Source organism: Pseudophryne corroboree, chromosome 3, assembly GCF_028390025.1.
Source record: "Pseudophryne corroboree isolate aPseCor3 chromosome 3, aPseCor3.hap2, whole genome shotgun sequence".
Taxonomy (NCBI): domain Eukaryota; kingdom Metazoa; phylum Chordata; class Amphibia; order Anura; family Myobatrachidae; genus Pseudophryne; species Pseudophryne corroboree.
Window position 1 is genome coordinate 597,996,766 of NC_086446.1, and position 22,970 is coordinate 598,019,735.

The window sequence follows — 22,970 nt, forward strand, 5'->3', positions numbered from 1 at the left end:
ATTATTTAAAAAAAAATAACTGTAAGCTGAATAGGGGAGAAAACCTTGATGCATTTTCTCCTGTAAAAACGTTGAAAATAACCAATTTTAAGTCTGCAGCAATTTTCATTTTTGAAAAGTGCTGTATAGATAAAACAATATAGTTATATGGCGCTGCATAAACAAATATGCAGTATGTACAAAACACCATGTAATGCTGAAGAATTTGAACCAGGTGTTTATTACAACCTCAGTTCTGCCATTTGGAATGAAATGCATAGAACTCTATATGTTTGGTTTTAAATATCATAATATTGAAGCTATGACCTTGAAAACAAATGGCAATAGTAACAACTTGTTAAAGGATTTGAAGACAGTTTAGTGCTATTTATGTTCAGCGTGACAAGACTGATAAAAAGCAGTAATGCTGGATGTATACATTTAAATCCTCAATGCTGAAATGTTTTCCTCATTCTAGCTCCATGAATTACATAAAGTATGCAGAGGCCGATTTCATGAACAAGTTGCATTTTATTTCATTGCATTGTGCATACTACAGAGATTATTATGCTAATAGTGATTCATGCACAATAATATCACACATTTTGACTAGCACTCCACTGTTATGAATCATACAAATAGACATCCATTCATAAACCTTTCCATTTAAAGCAACAATGTCAAGCAAAAAGGAAGTTTAGAAAATTGAAGAGCTGATTGTTTATGGATTTCAGGGCTGCCCTCAACCCCCCCCCCCCCACCCCCCAAAAAAATTCCATAAATATAGCGTGTGTCTTAGATACTGCAGTATTCTTTTATGTAGATTGACGCTTTTTATTCAGGACTCAGCTGGAAAAAACAACAAAAACATGAAAGATACTGAATATAGTATTTCACAGAGACACTGCCCTTCAATTATTGAATTGTATTGATGCTTTCTTCTGCTTCTTTGACAATAAAATGTATTGGCCTGCTATGTGCGCATTAATGGTCCTAGACTCGACTTTGGAATTTTTCTTTCACTCCCGATAGAGGCAAAAAGCCATAAATCACTGCTGCTCCCAGTACATTTGTTACATTTATGGGTGCGTTTTAAAACATGGTTGAATGTTTTTTAAGCCACATGTGACCTGTGATTGTTTTGTACTTTATGTACAGTAATTCCTCATGGTATTATTGTTCCTCAATGAACAATAATACCATATAAAAAGGTTCCTCAGTAAAAAAAAATTATAAGTGAGAATTGTGTTCCTGCGGACACACTGCCTGTTTCTATTTTAGTGGTAGCAATCATAGCCAACTCTGGAGGTTGGATGATGTAGTATCTGCTCCTTCTTCTATAGACCTAATATGTTTCTTGTTTCGAGTGCAAGTTATACTGTGCATGCCTCCTGTGACCAGGGGTGGTGGAAAGCTTGCTTTAAATGAATGGAAATAAAATGCTTTTCTTGAATTGTGAGCAGAACTAGTTTAAAGGTGATGGATAATTGAATACATTGCTGCAACAACCAGAATGTTACTCCCCTTTCCAGTCCAAGATCACTCCATAACACAAGATCACTGATTACACAGTGTGGTGCCTGCTGTGTGTATAACAAAGTGTGGGCAACTTTAATTTTTATTAATAATTTTAAATATTTTAGGGCCTGCTTTAAATGGCTGAATGATTAAAAAGTGTTCAATGTAATTAACATATCTAAGGGCCAGATGCATCATTGGTTGGAAAGTGATAAAATGGAGAGTGAAAAAGTGGCAGCCAATCAGCTCCTAACTGTCATGTCACAGGCTGTGTTTGGAAAATGGTAGTTAGGAGCTGATTGGCTGGTACTTTTAGACTCTCCATTTTATCACTTTCCAACCAATGATGCATCTGGCCCTAGGTCTGTCTGTGGCAATGAGAGCTGAATTCAATGGTAAATATAGGGAACACAAAATGTCTTACAAACACGCCTGACTCAATATGTGTGTCACATCTACATTTCTTTAGAAAATGAACCTTATATTTGTATGATGTTTTTGCCTTGTTAGTATGGCCACCCCAGTAATGTTTTATTGCTCTGACCATGGGCTTTGGCTAAAGTATTTAACATAAGTTACATTGTTACATTACTGTTGCTTTCTAATTTACCTTCATTTCTAGTAACAGAAGTAATTTCCCAGATTCCCCCCCCCCCCCCCACCTCCCAAAAAACAAAAACCCTTAGGTCAACTATTTCAGGTCAAATTAAATTACTTTGAAATAAAACCTGCCCTGTGTAAAATATGTATCGCTTACACTCACACAATCTCGCTCTCATAAATATTATTCTGATTATCCTCTTAGTAATGAGACACTATATAATTGGTGTTCTCTTTCCAACCTTATGTGGCAACTCATGCATATTGTATAAGAGCTGAGAATATAAACTTCTTAGCTACTAGTAATAAAATACCATATATACTTTGTTTACAAATGTCAGACACTGACAAAAACATTTCAGAACCAGGACTGGAAATGGAAGTCATTTTTTACTATTTGATAAAACAGAATCTTAAGCAGCGACTAAATCACATTTCTGTGTGTAAGTCATAGGACTTAACACTGTAAATCTTTTTTTTTTTTTAACTTGGTTGATTTAGACCATTAATTTTATATTAAAATCAGTAGGGGCTCTTTTTCTGATTCATGCTTTTCGTAGTGGCTGCTTAAGATAAATGTTTTCAAGCTTCCTGAATGATGCAATATTGCCTGATGTTATTTCATAAAACCAGATCGGTTGCATGGGTTGAAGCTAGAATGATTGTAATGAAATATTTGCATCTCTGAATCAGATTAAACAAAGTGTTGGGTGCTGTTGGGAAGTTAAAACTGTTAATTGCTTAACAAGTCATTTTCTAGCAAACTGTGCTTATGTATAATAATTCGGTGGTCTATACTGTACTTTGTTGTCTGTTCATTGTTCAACTAAAACTGAGGAAATTACATTTTTGGAAAAAAACTGCTAAGTTGATGAATGATGGTAGAGGTTTGGTCTAAGACAGATATTTTTAATTGCAATAAATTATATATTCAACATGGTACTCCAGATAATAGAAAAAGTTCCCTCTTAAAAATCTCCTCATTCCGTTACACTGCAGATCCCATATCCGTATACCTATACTGTCCCCCCCCCATTAAACAGCTGATTGAAGGTATTTAAAGTTTTCATTGAAATACAGCTATTGCTTTGGTGACATGGTTCTTAAAGTTTTAATCTTTATATTTATGTTCACATCACTTTCCTAACTAATGCTTTTGGGTCCTAATGCAGAATATGCAATGATGCTCACCTAAACCACTAAAGTGGTAAAGAAATGTACACTACATACATTAGAGTATACATGGTTATATAATGATATGGCAATGCCATACATTGCAATAGGGCCCCTTAGGGATCTTAGTTACTAAATAGTCTTATCACTATACTGTATATGTCACGGAAAGCAAAAAATTAATTCATCCCAAGTATATTTTATAGCTAAAGTTTGAGTTTTGGTTTATAGCATTGATGATACATGGGTTCTCCTGTAAAGTCTGCCATTTTTGTTGTGTTACAATGCCACAGATATTAGGTAGATAGATAGATGGAGATATATATATATATATATATATATATATATATATATATATATCATTTTATTTTATATATGGTGGCAATAGGAACAGTGTGCTGCAGAGCTAAAGATGGGTGTCTAACCTGTTTGTTGATTTTAGCCACAGCTGAAGGCATTGTTGATTTTAGCCACAGCTGAAGGCATGTGACTGATTGAAATAGAGCAGCTGTGAAGAGCTCCCTTTTTTAGGTGGGAGTGTTGTTTGCCTGTCACCCAGGTAAGGGGAGGAGGATTCTAGAGTATGTAAGGTCATTATCTGTATGACCGACGCTGGAAAATCTGGCCAGTGATCAGAGCCGGATTAAGCCTTTTGGGGGGGGGGCGGGGCTCTTAAAACATGGGGCCCTCCCCCTCTTATCAGCAATACCCTATTGGCTGTGCCTGCTGTGTGCCTCCTCCCCCCACACCTCCATGAGGCAGCCGCTAGCTGAAAGTGAGGCTTTCCAGTTCTCCCAGTATTTGGTTCAAATAGCTTTGGATACCAGGGTGCAAAAGGGCAGTTAGGGGCAGATGTACTAAGGCTTCAGAAAGTGATAAAGTGGAGAATGATAAACTACTCCTAATTGTCATTTTTCAATCCCAGCCTGTAACATGGCAGTTAGGAGCTGATTGGCTGGTACTTTATGTCTGTCCACTTTATCACTTTTCAAGGCTTAGTACATCTGGCCCTAACTCTTTTTGGGCAGTGAGGGTGGGAATGATCCGATGGAGCTGATAATGTTACATAACCATTTTATAGTAAATAAGGTATGTCAACATAAAGCCGGGTACACACTAGATGATACACTCCATAAGCGATATCGTCAGTGTTTGCCCTTGAACTCCTGGGCAAACGACCTAGTGCATACACACTGAGCGATATCACTAATGATAGCATTCAGTGACGTCATCTTGTCACCACCCTCAACATGCAGTTTCTGACGACTTTGTCAGATTGCCCTTCATGAACGGGCGGCAGAACACCTTGTTAACGACCCATGGGAGCGCGCATTGTTAACGATATAGTGCATACACACTGGGCAATATTACAAATGATATCGCTCAGAAGGGTCAAAATGAGCGATATCGTTGAAAATATTGCCTAGTGTGTATGGGACTTAAGATCAGTATAGGGTTTTGAAATAACATTGCAGGAGGTGGATATGGAGAAACCACAAATAGAGATTAAAACTATTCAAGATAAAAATAAATTAGGCACAAAGATGGTAATAGCATGAGCGTTATTAGCTGCTTCAAGGTGGGGTGTGTGGTCAGTAGGTGCAGAGAATGTGTAGCTCTCTGTGGCTTCTACCTCTTGTGCACAATATACTAAATAAAAAAATAAAAGAGATTAAAAAAAAGGGCAAACTAGATGGGCCAAGTGGTTATCGGTTGTCAATTTCTATGTTTCTATGTTACTCTGGGACGGAAGTATTATGCAACACATATTGTGCTGCTATAGCGCTTCCTGCTTTGCCTCTTCATAAGGCGAAGCAGGAAGCAGTACTGACGAGATGTATTACCATTTTGTCTGCCAGAATGGGGGAGTGGAAACTCCCCACTTCGGCAATCCCTGCCAGAGCCCACAGTACATTGTCCTAGTGCTGATGCGCTGTGCATCTCCTCACTAGCTCTACTAGGCATGTGCGAGATCCTGCAGGCCTAGCAAGATCTCCCATGCAGTCTAGAGTTGGCAGCCACTACAGCCAGGGACAACTCTGTCTCTGGCTATGGTGTATGGCCAAAACGACACCTGCAGCATGATAGTTACTGACAGACGCTGTAGAGGACAGCCCTGCCTCTGTGCCTGCTCCCAGAGTCCCGCAGCAGCAGCATTTCTCTCAACTGCGTGTGCGTGGGAGAGCACTGCACATCTGACTCGTGTGACATTCCTGACTTTGTTGTAACCCCCCCTGGTGGCCATTTAAGAAAATTAAAACTGCTCCGGCTGGGGGGCCCCATTAGAGATGAGGACCCGGGGGTACTTGCCCCCTGTGCCACTGCCTTATTCTGGCACTGCCAGTGACTATGTTAGGTCTTTGTTAGTGAGTGACAGGTCTGTGAACATTGATTCTGTAAAGGTTACTGGTCTGTGGTCATCCTAATGAAATAAAACCGTGGTAAAGCAGCCCAGAGTCCGTGTGCCTCCACTACACAGCTTCTTTATCACAAGTGGTGCCAGTGCATGGGGTACTAAGGGAAGGTAGTTTCTGCTTCCCATCCCACAAAGAAGCTGTGTACTGGAAGCACACACTGATTCTTGACTTCTTCACCACGGTTTTATTTTGCCAGGCTGACGCAGGCCAGTAACCATTACAGAGTGAACGTTCACAGCCCTGTCACTTACTAGCGGAGACCTACTCCCCAGTCACCAGCCAACCTTTCTGGTATCTGTCATAAAGACAAATGGCCCAGACAGACCTTTTATACCCAAGACTCATATTCCCATTCCCAGACTGACAGGCAAACAACGCCCCAATGATCCCCTAACCTTCCCACCCCCGCAGCCTAATCCTAATCCTCCCTCTCCCCGCAGCCTAACCCTAATCCTCTGGGAAGGTGCCTAACCCAATTCCGCCCCCCCCCCCTCTTTACAGCATAACCCCCCCCCCCCCCCCGGCCGTACGGCTTCCATCTCCTGGTGGCCTTGTGACCCTATTTGAGATGCTGGTGTTGGCATTCCAAGTAGTATCGGTACTTCGGCTGCTGGGATTCCGACCACTGGGTTCTTGTCTGGATCCCCCTTTATGTTCATCAAGACATCAGGATAGGCCACTAGATATTTGCTTACTGTGGAATGTCAGAAAATGTAGAGGTAATCTTTATTTAAAGAGCCCACAACTCAGTTAGAATATGACCTTTGGTTTATAAATGACAACATATTTTCTATAATATAAAGGAACATAAATGAATGTTTTCATTGTTCAAAGAAAAGCATTAATCTTTTACATTATTGATAATTTCTGCATCTAATGATGGAGAGAAATGTTACTGAATGATTAATAGGTTGAGTTTTATTTGGTTTGCTGTGTTTTTTAAATGTTTAAGTAAAAACTTAAATACACTGAAAAGATATGAAAGATTTCTATTACCACACAGATGATGATTCACCACCTTGGATTTAAAGTGCCCGTCTTGTCCACAATTTTGCTTTTTTTTGGTATTGACCAATGGGCTCCATACTTTTCGTGATTTGATATTCAGTAGCTGAATTGTACTCTACTCTGTTTCTTTGTAACTGCATGTCTTAACTCCTACCTGCTCTAGAAAAGGACAAAAGATACAGGGCTGAAAGATAATATTGCAGTGATTTTTTTTTTTTTTATTATACCAAAAAATAAATATTTTTCTGTTAAATCTTGGCATAGATGCCAAATATGATATGCCTTGCAGGTGGTATGCAAACACAGCCTTCATAGATTATATTTAGAGAATTTCAACTGCTGTGTCCAAGTAAAGCTACTCTGTCTGTTAAATGCAATAAATTATCTATGCATACAGTTTTGCTAGATGATTACAACGGCAGAGATTTAATTTTACAGCAGACGGTTTCTGAATTTGCATTACCCATGAGCCCCTGCCTAAGCAGTGACCTCTTCTATAAGAGTTTCCTTGTCAGTTTTTAGAATATAAAGTGCTGATCAGCAGCCCATTACTACATTTTTAGAACTAGTATTGCTGGACTGTGAAAAGATAATGGTAGCTAAAAGTTAGAAAAGAGAACTAGCTTCTGATACATACTAAAAATCTAAGTTGTTGAACTGCAAATATTTTTTCTGTTTTAAATCCTGAGCAGTTTAATGCTGCCACACATTGAACTGCACTATATATACAAGCACTCTGGCTATTCATATGGAGAGTCAGATTGAACAGATTTGGTTTACAGTGCTCCTTTTCTGATCTTATTTGCTCTCGGGGGACTGTAGCATTTTCTCTTCGCTTTGGGAGCGGTTCAGTGCCTATAAATGCTGTACTTTTCTAGCTGAAAGCATGCTAGTTAACAACAATGTTTTACTAGCTGCCCAAAAAGTTTTTACAGGTAAGCTGTGTCTAATTATTACCATTGTGTAATTGTATAAAATGTTTTGATTTATTTTAGAATCATAACTATGCAGGTATAGTTACAAAATGAATTACATCTAAGCTGTGAAAGAGAAGTAGTGGACTAACACATCAGTACGTAAAAGGATAGATAACGAACATTCTATATCACTTTGCATATTACTTCACTCTTGTTCTGCCAGCTTAGAAATCAGAAACTCTGAAAATAGAAACTGTATATACACAGTAAAAAGATTTCTAAGCTTTTCATAGGTTGGTAGACTTTTTTTTTAAATAAGAAAATCACAAATATATAAGTTTTGCTGCAATTTTAAGTCCACTATATCTGTAGTTTGCAGTCTCTTTTCTGTCCACATGGTTTGATGAAGTTTGATAATGACATGCGGTCACTATGCTCAAGTCTTGTGATCTGTGGTAGGTAGGACAGTAACACGGAGACCCGGGAAGTGGATTTTTATGTCCCTTGTGTTGCGCTGTAATTGAGCTCACTGGCTGGGGATGTGTAGGGTCTCTCCCAGTTAAGCGTTTACCATAAATTTATTAGTGCGGTCAGTCTAGCAGAAAGTCAGAATTAATAAATAGCTTCACTCTTATTAGCTGCCAGACTTTATTGCAGACTAGTTTTTTAACCCATAATTCACCAAATAGCCCTGGCCATGGACTGCAGTAAATCTGCTTTTCAGGCCATGGAAGAGGATTAATGTGTTGCTATGAGTTACGGGGAGGAATGTTTTATTACTATAGGTGTTGCTGTAGTGCGGATATGGGAAATATGATACATGTAGAGATCAGAAATATATTACATGGGTGGGGTAGTTATGGAAAAGAAAATTTAAAACTGGGTTTCTCAAGCAATTTTGTTATGGGACACCATCTGACAATATAAATTTATTACAGGACCCCAACAAGTTACTGCAGAATGGGCACCACACATGCGTGGTTAGCAGACCACAAGGCACAAAACAAAAGTGAGATGACTGCTGATGTGATCACTTAATTTCTTACACATCACATGGATGAGGTCCTTTGTATGTGAAGGCTTTGTGATAACATGGGCAGGGGCAGGCAGTGGGTGACAGGGAGGCAGTGGGTGATAGGGGGAGGCAGCGGGTTATTTACCCACCCTGGACACAACAGACTGAAAACCATCACGGTTATATTATAAGCTAACAACAGCAAATACAAATTGTGCTTTCCATTCTGTGTTATCATGAATATTAATTGATCTGAACTTATTAAGTATTAAGTCCAGGACATAAAGAAGTTGGCACGAGAAGTTGGATACTGAGATTCTATTCAAGCATGTCCCCTTGCAGACAGTATCATAAATAGCTCCACCAGGGTTGTCAAAAGAAAGTGCACTCTTCCAAACAGACCACTGTTGGGCAGTCCCCTACCTTTGATGGCTACCAAGGATCTGTGAATCAATCTGCGTCGGTGTCACCTCTCACCACACACTCTGACTCTCCACAGTCACACTGATTAAACGTTTCCAGCTCCACTCTTCACATACTCTGTCTCTCCTCACTTACTCAGCATTGGTGGCTCCTTTCTCCTCGTGTTTGAGTCTCTACACTAAATCAGTCATGAGGAGCGAGGAGCCGGGGGGGCTGTGTCAAGGCACTGTACAGCTGTCTGGGCCCTGAGCTGGTCTGGCCACGGCACTAGCCCTCAGTTTGAAAAACAATGGTTGAGGAGACTTCAGAGCAAAATGAAGCATAGAAGGTTAGACATAGGTGTATGTGGTGATGTATTAAAAAAAAATATTTTAAATTATACCTTAATAGAATAGGGAGTGTATAGAAACAAATAGTTTTTTGAGAAAGTTTGGTTATGTAGCAGCAAAAATGTTATTTAACTGTGTTTTGAACAATTTCAAAGTGTTTGACCTTCTTTTACAATGTGTAGGGAAGCTGTGGATCAAAGGCTTTCATGTAATTGAAATGGCATTAACCTGCCCCTTTGTTACAGAGGCTTCTCTTGGATTAAAAATAAATAACCCGAGAAATAATGAAACTGATTGAATCAAACTGCTTAGTGTTTCTGCCGTTGTTCAGAGCATTCAGATGCGTGTTATTCCAGGCTGTCAAGTGATCCTCATAGCTCTCATGAGTTCACTAACAGATTTTATCTTGAAGATGAAAGTATACCAGCTTCATAGTATACAGACTGTATACAGAAAGTATACCAGCTTCATAGTATACAGACTGTATACAGAAAGTATACCAGCTTCATAGTATGCAGACTGTATACAGAAAGTATACCAGCTTCATAGTATACAGACTGTATACAGAAAGTATATCAGCTTCATAGTATGCAGACTGTATACAGAAAGTATACCAGCGTCATAGTATACAGACTGTATACAGAAAGTATACCAGCTTCATAGTATACAGACTGTATACAGAAAGTATACCAGCTTCATAGTATACAGACTGTTTACAGAAAGTATACCAGCTTCATAGTATACAGACTGTATACAGAAAGTATACCAGCTTCATAGTATACAGACTGTATACAGAAAGTATATCAGCTTCATAGTATGCAGACTGTACTTGCAATATGACATAACAGTTTGTTATATTTATCAATATTTATGGACATGTCTGTTTGTCATATCCTTTTTTTATTAAAAGAACATTATTATAATTTATTATCATTAATATTTTATTTACATTATACATTTTGTAGATCTGGATAAAATGATTAAATAGTTGGAGGAATATTGGCTGCTCTAAAGGATATTGCTTATTAAAATTGACAAATATAATAAGACCGATATAACCAAACAGAGCACAGTTCTTTAATGGCCCAAAAATACTGAGATTTTGTGTGTAATAAATCAGGGTGTATTAGTCAGTTTAGGGTCTTCCCTTATTAGAATATTTCTTAAGATGTACTGTCCTTTTACCCCGATCAGCTATTATCTAAATCTGAAAAAGAAGTTATTTCAGTTATTTCTATTTAGTAAGTTTTTACATTAGCCCTATTATACTGTGTTTGCTGGGCATAGAGTCCATTCGGTGCAGATTGTGACTGACATGTTGAAAGGTGAAGGCAGATTCCATCTCTAATTAGTACTGTGATAGAGAAACCTTCATACAGTCTCACTTCTTCCCTAACATCGGGAATCAGACACAGCTGGGCTCATTTAATGCCATACTATGCTTCACACCTACACTTTTCAGATAGAACATAGCTCTCCCACTGTTCATTAGTGGATAATGGGGCAGTCTGAGCCAAGTCCTGTTGTAACCACATCACTGAGAGAAACACTAATCTTTCTTTTGTCTGCTTATCTCCCACGAGCAAATTATCTTGCCTGTACACAGTGTACACACCAATCACTCATTGTGACCAACATTTTAATTTTGCATTGCAGGAAAATGGGTAAACAAACAGTAGCAACTGCTTAAAACATTGCAGAAGAAAAAGAAGCAAGTTGTTTTTGTTAAAGGTTAATGCTTGGGTATTCAGTCAGCGTTGTTGATGTGGACAATATAACCTGTACACTTTTGTGCAAAAATAGACAAATGTTGCCTTTTGTGTAAAGTTGAATTTAAAGGCAACATGTCAGTTAAGATGGCATTTAAAATTGTTTCAGTTGATTAATTGGTGGACTCCACAGTATGTAGATCAGGGCTGGCCAAACCGGTCCTCGAGATCTACCAACAGTTCATGTTTTCTAGGCCTCCTGGAGATCTATAGAATTGTCAGTTAGGAATGAATGCAGCACATCTTAATTAGTAATGACTACACCTGTGCACCAGCTAGGTGGTCTGGAAAATGTTAACTGTTGGTAGATCTCGAGGACTGGTTTGGCCAGCCCTGATGTAGATGATAGGTCCATTTTAAGGCTGCGTTTACGACTTACAAGAGCAGGAAAGATTCTGTGCCGGCGGTCACAAGACTGATAGTGGCATCCCGGCATTGAATATCCCGACATCAGAGGGAGTAAGTATTTTTACCGTCCCCTACCCTAACCCCCAGGGGGGTGGTGGCTAGGGTTAGCCCTCGGGGAGTGTGTGTGTGGGGGGGTGGCTGGGGCTATCCACTCCCCCTAGTGCCTAACCCCTCCATCCCCCCCCTGGCCCTAGCCCTAAGGCGAACCCCGATAGTTTCCTTCAGAGTAACTGCTGTCGGTGTTTCAGCAAACGTCACCTGAGTGGTGTCAGTCACATGACTGCCAGCATCCCGTTCGCTGGGATGCTAAACGCATTGTGATTGATTATTTAAATGCAATGTCCTGTCTTTCTGCACTAGTGGAAGCGGTATGACCTATTTGCATATAGCCTGCAATCTGAGTACTGCAAACTGAGTAACGTTACTCACAGACACCTCCACATCAGGATTACTATGTAATATTTTTTAATATTGGATGACATTGCTAAACTATATTTATGATTCAATGAACAAATGTACGTGTTGCTATCCATTAATCATGAATCTTTTTATTTGCCATCCTTCTAACAGTACTTTGCTATCAACAACCCATTAAAGCAAATAAATAAAGGTTTATGTGCTGAAGTCACTTACTCAGGTTACTCTCATATATACACTGACTCGTGTAAACTCTGGGATTCCCAATCAGCACAGCAATCACATCAGTCAGTATGGCAGTAGCTGACATGGTCCCCAGTGACATAGAGCCATCTGGCTAGTACAGCTGCAACCACTGAGCATTTATGACGTCCAGCCACCTGGATGTATACCTTTGCTGATTATGTATCATCATTTTGTGTTCCTGTTTAACCAATTGTCTTTCCTTTACCTTGTATATGATTGGATCTTCGCTAGACAGAGGTAACCAGTGGGCACAGTCCTCGGACTAGACCTTTAATGTGGTGGTGTTCTTGTTTTCTTTTCTACTCCTGGACATCTTCGTGCTTGTGACTTTCACATATCCTGCTCTGGCAAATGCATGACCTTTTGATTTTATGTTTGCAAGATAGTTTTCTTTTTCTTTACTTTCTTTTTTTTCTCCTTGTATATGGAGTGTGGTGTTTTACAAATACATGTGTATACTTATAATCTTCTGAAGTTTCCTAATTAGTTTGTATCAGAGATTTTGGAGACTTACATCCTCTTTTAGTTTTTAAAGCTTTCAGAGTAGCTGTATTTCTTTAGGCCCTTATTGTAACATAATTGAAAGTCTATTGTCTATTGGCATTGTTACTTTAAAAGGTGAACATGACCAAAGTAGCATATGCATGTCATTAAATGTAGTTGAAATGCATGATCCATTTGAAGACTTTGAAAACTAAAAGATGCGTTATCCAATATTGTGACACGGGGTAAGCCTGATACTGCATGGTTACTGTCTAATGCTTTCTGTTTTCTATTCATATCACAATTCTATAGAAAATTTCCCAAGAACGAGAGAAGTTTGCTGATGAGGACAGTATATTCTTCACATTGGGTGAATGCGGACTTATCTCATTCTCTGATTATATTTTCCTTACCACAGTTCTTTCAAGTGAGTATGCCTAAATGTCAAATGTAAGACTATACTAAAATAATATGAATGGTTTGGTAGACAAATTATAATTATTTATGCATATCAAGTCCTCATGGGGTGAGAGCTGACAAGCTGAGTTTCTATAGATTTTCCAGTGGAGTCATTACTCCATACTTTCCCCCTACTGATTGGAAAATGGGCATTACCACACCCTCCGGCTGATTCTGAGTGGCAAGCAAAAGCACACTCGACAGTCCATGTTGGCACCGCCTGTTTGTGTGCTGGTGCAAATGCTGCCACAGACTCCTTCCCTTCTGTACATTCATTCATATATATATATATATATATATATATATATATATATATATATATAGATAGATAGATAGATAGATAAATATATATAGATATGTATATATACACATACACAGGTTGAGTATCCCATATCCAAATATTCCGAAATACTGAATTTTTTGAGTGAGACTGAGATTGTGAAACCTTTGTTTTCTGATAGCTCAATGTACACAGACTTTGTTTAATACACAAGGTTATTAAAAATATTGTATTAAATGACTTTCAGGTTGTGTGTATAAGGTGTTTATGAAACCTAAATGAATTGTGTGAATGTACACACACTTTGTTTAATGCACAAAGTTATTAAAAACATTGGCTAAAATAATCTTCAGACTGTGTGTATAAGGTGTATATGAAACATAAATGCATTCTGTGCTTAGACTTGGGTCCCATCGCCATGATATCTCATTATGGTATGCAATTATTCCAAAATACGGAAAAATCCCAAGCATTTTGGATAAGGGATACTCAACCTATGTATGTGTGTGTGTATATATATGTATATATTTCTCTAACGTCCTAGTGGATGCTGGGGACTCCGTAAGGACCATGGAGAATAGACGGGCTCCGCAGGAGACAGGGCACTCTAAGAAAGAATTAGGACTACTGGTGTGCACTGGCTCCTCCCTCTATGCCCCTCCTCCAGACCTCAGTTAGAATATGTGCCTGGACGGAGCTGGGTGCATTTTAGTGAGCTCTCCTGAGCTTGCTAATAAGAAAGTATTTTAGTTAGGTTTTTTATTTTCAGAGAGCTTCTGCTGGCAACAGACTCTCTGCTACGTGGGACTGAGGGGAGAGAAGCAAACCTACTAACTGCGGCTAGGTTGCGCTTCTTAGGCTACTGGACACCATTAGCTCCAGAGGGATCGAACACAGGAACTTAACCTTGGTCGTCCGTTCCTGGAGCCGCGCCGCCGTCCCCCTCGCAGAGCCAGAAGACAGAAGCCGGCGGGTGAAGCAAGAAGACGTCAAAATCGGCGGCAGAAGACTCCTGTCTTCATATGAGGTAGCGCACAGCACTGCAGCTGTGCGCCATTGCTCCCACACTAACCCACACACTCCGGTCACTGTAGGGTGCAGGGGGGGGGGGGGCGCCCTGGGCAGCAATTGAGTACCTCCTGGCAAAATAGGGCATATATACAGCTGGGCACTGTAATATGCATGAGCCCCCGCCATTATTTTTACACAAAATCGCGGGACAGAAGCCCACCGCTGAGGGGGCGGGGCTTCTTGCTCAGCACTCACCAGCGCAATGTTCTCTCCACAGGTCTGCTGAGAGGAAGCTCCCCAGGCTCTCCCCTGCAGAAGCACGATAGAAGAGGGTGAAAAAGAGAGGGGGGGGGGCACATAAATTTGGCGTAAAAACAATATATACAGCAGCTACTGGGTTAACACTAAGTTACTGTGTGATTCCTGGGTCATATAGCGCTGGGGTGTGTGCTGGCATACTCTCTCTCTGTCTCTCCAAAGGGCCTTGTGGGGGAACTGTCTTCAAATAGAGCATCCCCTGTGTGTGTGGTGTGTCGGTACGCGTGTGTCGACATGTCTGAGAAAAGGTTCCCCTAAGGAGGAGATGGAGCTAATATGTGTGTGAGAGGGTGTCTCCGTCGACAACGCCGACACCTGTTTGGATATGTGTAAGTGCTAAGGTGAATTTATTGCACAAAAAATTAGAGAACAGACAGGAAATCTACCCATGTCTGTCCCTATGTCGCAGAGACCTTCAGAGTCTCACAATGCTCACTATCCAAGATAATAAACACTGATATCGACACGGAGTTTGACTCCAGTGTCGACTACGATAATGCAAAGTTACAGCCAAAATGGCAGAAAAGTATTCAATATATGATTATTGTAATAAAAGATGATTTGCATATCACTGATGACTCATTTGTCCCTGACACAAGGGTACACATGTTTAAGGGAAAGAAAGCTGAGGTAAATTTCCCTCCTCTCATGAGGAAAAAGAGCGGGAATCTCCAGACAAGAGACTGCAGCTTCCCACAAAGAATTCTCAGGCAGTATCCTTTCCCCACTAGGGCCAGGATGTGATGGGAATCTTCCCCTAGGGTGTCACGTTTGCCCAGAAGGTAGCCCTAGCTATTATCAGGGATCCTGCAGATAGCGTGCACATTCTGGTACACTACTCAGACCGGTGATTGTGTCGGCATGGGTTTATAGCGCTGGGGCGGCGTGGACAGGTACAGTACCTTATCAGCAGAAATTGAGACCCTAGTATGTATATATATATATATGTGTATATAGAGAGATATGTATATATATTAAAGATGCTGTCTTAAGAGATATATATAATCAAACATGCCCAAAGAGACATGAGTATACTGGGTCCTAGAGTCAAAGCTATGTCGATTTCTGCTTGACGTGTCCTGTAGAATATGCAATGGACAGATTATGCCAACTTAAGAGGCATATGGAAGGCTGAGGATTGTGTGGAGAAGGGTTCTCGGACCTGGTCTCCACGGCTATAGCTGGTAATTCTGATATTTTGCCTTATATTCCTGCACAGTCTAGGAAGGCACGTCATTATCAAATGCAGCTTTTCAAACAAAGAAACAAGAAAGTCTGAGGTGCGTCCTTTCTTGCCAGAGGCGGGGCCAGAGGAAAGAAGCTGCACAACACAGCTAGTTCCCAGGAACAGAAGTCCTCCCCGGCCTCTATGAAAATCCACCGCATGTCGCTGGGGCTCCACAGACGGAGCTAGGCCCAGTGGGGGCACGCTTTCGTAAGTTCTGCAATAAGTGGGTTCACTCCCTGTTAGATCCCTGGGCAATAGATATTGTGTCTCAGTGATACAAGCTGGACTTTGAGAAGAGGCCTCCTCACTGAAGGCCCTGCCGGCTTCCCCCCACTAGAGGGAAACAGGGTTAACTGCAATTCACAAATTGTATCTTCAACAGGTGGTGGTCAAGGTTCCCCTCCTTCGACAAGGAGGGGTTTATTATTCGACCATGTGGTAGTCCCGAAACCAGACGGTTCGGTCAGACCCATATTGAATTTAAAATCCCTGAACATATACCTGAAAAGGTTCAAGTTCAAGATGGAATCGCTAAGAGCGGTCGTTACAAGCCTGAAAGGGGGAGATTTTATCGTGACTCGGGACATAAAGGAGGCATACCTTCATGTCCCCATTTATCCACCTCATCAGGCGTACCTCAGAATTGCGGTATGGGATTGTCATTACCAATTTCAGACGTTGCCGTTTGGTCTCTCCACGGCCCCGAGAATATTCACCAAGGTAATGGCGGAAATGTTGGTGCTCCTGCGGAAGCAAGGTGTCACTATTATCACGTACTCGGACGATCTCCTCATAAAAGCGAGATCAAGAGAGCAGTGGCTGAACAGCGTATCACTTTCTCTGGAAGTGTAACGGCAACACGGCTGGATTCTATATATTCCAAAGTCGCAGTTGGTTCCTACAGCTCATCTGCCTCTCCTAGGCATGATCCTAGACACAGACCAGAAAAGGGTTTATCTCCCGATAGAGAGAGCTCAGGAGCTCGTGACACTAGTCAGGAATCTATTAAAACCAAAACAGGTGTCAGTGCATCACTGCACTCGAGTCCTGGGAAGGATGGTGGCATCATACGAGGCCATTCCTTTCGGCAGGTTCCATGAGAGGACCTTCTAATGGGACTTACTGGACAAAGTGGTCCGGATCACATCTTTAGATGCATCGGTTAATCACCCTATCCCCCGGGGCCAGGGTTTCTCTCCTGTGGTGGCTGCAGATTACTCACCTTCTTGAGGGCCGCAGGTTCGGCATTCAGGACTGGGTCCTGGTGACCACGGATGCAAGCCTCCGAGGGTGGGGGGCAGTCACTCAGGGAAGAAGTTTCCAAGGGCTGTGGTCAAGTCAGGAGACTTGCCTTCACATCGATATCCTGGAACTAAGGGCCATATACAACGCCCTAAGTCAAGCGGAGACCCTGCTTCGCAACCAATCGGTGCTGATTCAATCAGACAACATCACCGCAGTGGCTCATGTAAACCGCCAAGGCGGCACAAGGAGCAGGGTGGCGATGACGGAAGCCACCAGAATTCTTCGATGGGCGGAGAATCACGTACGAGCACTGTCAGCTGTGTTCATTCCGGGAGTGGACAACTGGGAAGCAGACTTCCTCAGCAGGCACGACCTCCACCCGGGAGAGTGGGGACTTCATCAAGAAGTCTTTGCGCAGATTGTAGGTCGGTGGGAACTGCCACAGGTGGACATGATGGCATCCCGCCTCAACAAAAAGCTACAGAGGTATTGCGCCAGGTCAAGAGACTCTCAGGCGATAGCTGTAGACGCACTGGTGACACCGTGGATGTTCCAGTCGGTTTATGTGTTTCCTCCTCTTCCTCTCTTACCCAAGGTGCTGAGAATCATAAGGAAAAGAGGAGTGAGAACAATACTCATTGTTCCGGAATGGCCAAGAAGGACTTGGTATCCATAGCTGCAAGAAATGCTCACAGAGGACCCATGGCCTCTGCCTCTAGGGCAGGATCTGTTGCAGCAGGGACCTTGTCTGTTCCAAGACTTACCGCAGCTGCGTTTGACGGCATGGCGGTTGAACGCCGGATCCTAGTAGAAAAAAGGGATTCCGGATGAGGTTATTCCTACGCTGATAAAGGCTAGGAAGGACGTGACGGCTAAACATTATCACCGTATACGGCGAAAATATGTTGCTTGGTGTGAGGCCAGGAATGCCTCTACAGAGGAATTCCAGCTGGGCCATTTCCTTCACTTCCTACAGTCGGGAGTGACTTTGGGCCTAAAATTGGGGTCCATTAAGGTCCAGATTTCGGCCCTATCCATTTTCTTTCATAAAAAACTAGCTTCTCTACCTGAAGTTCAGACGTTTGTAAAGGGAGTGCTGCATATTCAGCCCCCTTTTGTGCCACCAGTGGCACCTTGGGATCTTAACGTGGTGTTGAGTTTCCTGAAATCTCACTGGTTTGAGCCACTTAAGACCGTGGAGTTAAAATATCTCACGTGGAAAGTGGTCTTGCTATTGGCCTTAGCTTCGGCTAGGCGTGGGTCAGAATTGGCGGCTTTGTCATGTAAAAGCCCCTATCTGGTTTTCCATATGGACAGGGCAGAATTACGGACTCGTCCGCAATTTCTGCCAAAGGTGGTGTCATCTTTTCATTTGAACCAACCTATTGTGGTGCCTGCGGCTACTCGTGACTTGGAGGATTCCGAGTTACTAGATGTAGCCAGGGCTTTGAAGATTTATGTAGCCAGAACGGCTGGAGTCAGGAAAACTGACTCGCTGTTTATCCTGTATGCATCCAACAAGCTGGGTGCTCCTGCTTTAAAGCAAACTATTGCTCGCTGGATCTGTAACACGATTCAGCAGGCTCATTCTGCAACTGGATTGTCACCTCCAAAATCAGTAAAAGCCCATTCCACAAGGAAGGTGGGCTCTTCTTGGGCGGCTTCCCGAGGGGTCTCGGCATTACAGCTTTGCCGAGCAGCTACTTGGTCGGGTTCAAACACCTTTGCAAAGTTCTACAAGTTTGATACCCTGGCTGAGGAGGACCTTGTGTTTGCTCATTCGGTGCTGCAGAGTCATCCGCACTCTCCCGCCCGTTTGGGAGCTTTGGTATAATCCCCATGGTCCTTACGGAGTCCCCAGCATCCACTAGGGCGTTAGAGAAAATAAGATTTTACTCACCGGTAAATCTATTTCTCGTAGTCCGTAGTGGATGCTGGGCGCCCGTCCCAAGTACGGACTTCTTCTGCAATACTTGTATATAGTTATTGCTTAAATAAGGGTTATGTTATGGTTGCATCAGGTTTGTCTGATGCTCTGTTGTTGTTCATACTGTTGACTGGGTATGTTATCACAAGTTATACGGTGTGGCTGGTATGAGTCTTACCCTGGATTCCAAAATCCTTTCCTTGTAATGTCAGCTCTTCCGGGCACAGTTTCCTTAACTGAGGTCTGGAGGAGGGGCATAGAGGGAGGACCCAGTGCACACCAGTAGTCCTAATTCTTTCTTAGAGTGCCCTGTCTCCTGCGGTGCCCGTCTATTCTCCATGGTCCTTACGGAGTCCCCAGCATCCACTACGGACTACGAGAAATAGATTTTAACGGTGAGTAAAATCTTATTTTATATATATATATATATATATATATATATATATATATAGTACTCCAAGAAGAAAAAGGCACTGGACGCAATGTATATGAAAATAAGGTGTATTGCAAAAACGACAGCTGTTTCAGGGCAGCAGCCCTTTCCTCAAGTAGACAGCAACACCACCAACAAATGGACAAGACACACATACAACACTTACCCCACCTAAATACCCGCTGCAGTGCTCCCCGCCGCCGTCTCTCCCTGCGTCCTGGCTTCCGGAAGTGAAGCCGCCGGGTCACTTCCGGTCAGCGCGTCACTGGTTACCATGGCGAGCCGATGTTTGCGGCTCACCTCGTCACCGCTGCGCTTCACAGGGTGCCGGCTCAGCTTCCTCCATGGCCAGGAAGCTTGTGATCGGAGCGGGGAGGCAGGTAATCTGATGCACATACAGTTTAACATAATAAACAACAAAAAACAAATATTGTACATAGAAAACAAGCAATTGTATACAAACAGATCACTGATACAGGAACATTAAAGTCCCTGCTGTGTAGCCCAGGGGAATACCCAAAAGTGGAAACCGGACTCCTAATAACTGGAAACAAAGGGTTCAATAGTGATAAGCAATAAGCCTTAAACTATTGAAACTATATAAATAAGTGTAGAAGCTACATGGGTTCTCCCTCCCCAATACTTCTATGGAAACGCATATTCAATAATGGGCACGTAATGCCTAACCAAGTGTGTTCCAATTAATCTTGTCGTTCAGGCCGCGAGGCCAAAACGTGTCTAATTTTAAAATCCAACGAGTCTCCTTCTCCAGTAGGATCCTAGTTCTGTCCCCTCCCCTCATGGATAATGGAACATGTTCAATACCAAAGTATTTTAAGGAACTAAGAGGGTGGCCTGCGTTTTTAAAATGCCGGGCCACCGGCTGGTCAACAGGTTTACCCTCCAGAGTCAATTTGATGGCAGAACGGTGTGCCGCCATGCGTTCGCTAAATTTGCGTGTGGTTTGCCCAATGTAGAATAAACCACATGGGCAAACAATAGCATACACCACAAATTAGGTGCTACAGGTAATTACCTGTCTGATAGAGAATTTAACACTCCTATGTGGATGCTGAAATTCTTTACAAGGCACCATATAACTACACGTTGTGCACTTAGGGCAACGGTAGCAACCCGGAGCTTTTTTTTGGATATTAATAACCGGTAAGCTACCCATCCCAGTGATGTCTGTTTTTACAATTCTATCACGCAAATTAGCGCCACGCCTGAATGCAGCAATGGGTTTAATATTTTTGAATGATGGTAATTCTGGATCCGATGCCACTATAGGCCACAGGGCTTTTGAAGCCCTGCGGATGATTGGACTAGCCGTTGAAAAGTCAGTGGCCCAAGGGAGGATATTACTGGGATCTTTTTTTATTGGATGTAACAACTGCTCCCTAGACATCTGCAGCACCTGTTGTTTTTGAGACTGCAATACTGAATTGTCATAACCCCTCTGTAAAAATGTAAGGATCATATTGTCTAGAAGGGCCGGGATCTTTTCACTATCACTTGTGATGGGAGCTACCCGCATCATCTGGGACAGGGACACTCCCTTTTTCAACGGCTTGGGATGATGACTGGAGGCCATCAACAATGTGTTCCTGTCGGTGGGTTTGGAGAAGATTTCAGTAGAAATACCACCCTCCTTGAGTACAATTTTCACGTCAAGAAAGTTAGCTTCCCTCTCTTCGCAGACATACGTGAATTTAATAGGGGAGGGGAGAGCATTAATTTCTGACATCAATCCCAGGAAGGCTTCTTTCCCACCCCCCCATAACAGGAAAACATCATCGATATACCTGGTATAAAGGATGATATTCTCAGCTACTGCTGGATTGGTAAAAAACATCTTATGTTCTGGAGCAAACATGTAGATATTAGCATACGAGGGTGCTACCGATGAACCCATCGCGCACCCTCGTAGCTGCAAGTAGAACTCACCATCAAACAAGAAGTAATTTCTGCTTAAGGTGAGCTCTAACAGGGTCAAGAACAAGCTGTGGTTAAATACAGATGGAGACAGGTTATCCTCCAGGAAATCCCGCATCGCACACATCTCCTCCTGATGTGGGATGGATGTATATAGGCTGCAAACATCCAGGCAACACATCAAGGTGCCAGGTGGTACCGTAGCAAGCTCCTGCAATTTCAAAATAAAAGAATTAGTGTCCTTGAGAAATGTTCCTTGTTCCAATAATAGCGGCTGTAAAATACTATCCAAAAGTCGGGACACTGGTTGGAATAAAGAGTCTCTGGCGGAGATGATCGGTCTCCCGGGCGGTTTCGTTTGGTGTTTATGAAGCTTCGGGATAGTATACAGTATGGGGCTCTTTGGGAACTGGACACAACACCTTATGTACTTTATCGGGCAATAAGCCCTGTGTCTTTGCTTCTTCCAATATAGTGAACAGTTCTTGTTGGTATTCTAACGTTGGATTCTTAGAGAGCTTACGGTATACCTCCTGATCAGCTAATTGGCTCAGAGCTTCCTCCCTATAATACTCCAGATCCATGATAACTATGGCCCCGCCCTTATCGTGCCCATTATTGAACATGCGTTTCCATAAAAGTATTGGGGAGGGAGAACCCATGTAGCTTCTACACTTATTTATATAGTTTCAATAGTTTAAGGCTTATTGCTTATCACTATTGAACCCTTTGTTTCCAGTTATTAGGAGTCCGGTTTCCACTTTTGGGTATTCCCCTGGGCTACACAGCAGGGACTTTAATGTTCCTGTATCAGTGATCTGTTTGTATACAATTGCTTGTTTTCTATGTACAATATTTGTTTTTTGTTGTTTATTATGTTAAACTGTATGTGCATCAGATTACCTGCCTCCCCCCTCCGATCACAAGCTTCCTGGCCATGGAGGAAGCTGAGCCGGCACCCTGTGAAGCGCAGCGGTGACGAGGTGAGCCGCAAACATCGGCTCGCCATGGTAACCAGTGACGCGCTGACCGGAAGTGACCCGGCGGCTTCACTTCCGGAAGCCAGGACGCGGGGAGAGACGGCGGCGGGGAGCACTGCAGCGGGTATTTAGGTGGGGTAAGTGTTGTATGTGTGTCTTGTCCATTTGTTGGTGGTGTTGCTGTCTACTTGAGGAAAGGGCTGCTGCCCTGAAACAGCTGTCGTTTTTGCAATACACCTTATTTTCATATACATTGCGTCCAGTGCCGTTTTCTTCTTGGAGTACTGCATCTGACATGTCTAACGCTGCACGGAGGCTAGTTGTGATTTCTTAATCCATAGAGTGCCGACTGAATTGCAAGTATATATATATATATATATATATATATAATATAGTATTTGTATTCGGAACTCATGAAATAAACATCACAGTCAGCTTGCCCGGTGCCCTCT

At 42.2% G+C, this 22,970-nt stretch overlaps 1 protein-coding gene across 1 annotated transcript in view; it reads left to right on the forward strand.

The window, feature by feature from the left end:
* The window catches only part of MICU1 (mitochondrial calcium uptake 1), a 540,637-nt gene that overhangs the window by 285,424 nt on the left and 232,243 nt on the right, over positions 1 to 22,970 (forward strand). Inside the window, exon 6 of the mRNA XM_063961487.1 lies at positions 13,015 to 13,129. Coding sequence (XP_063817557.1) covers positions 13,015 to 13,129 — 115 coding nt within the window. The remainder of the gene's footprint in view (positions 1 to 13,014; positions 13,130 to 22,970) is intronic.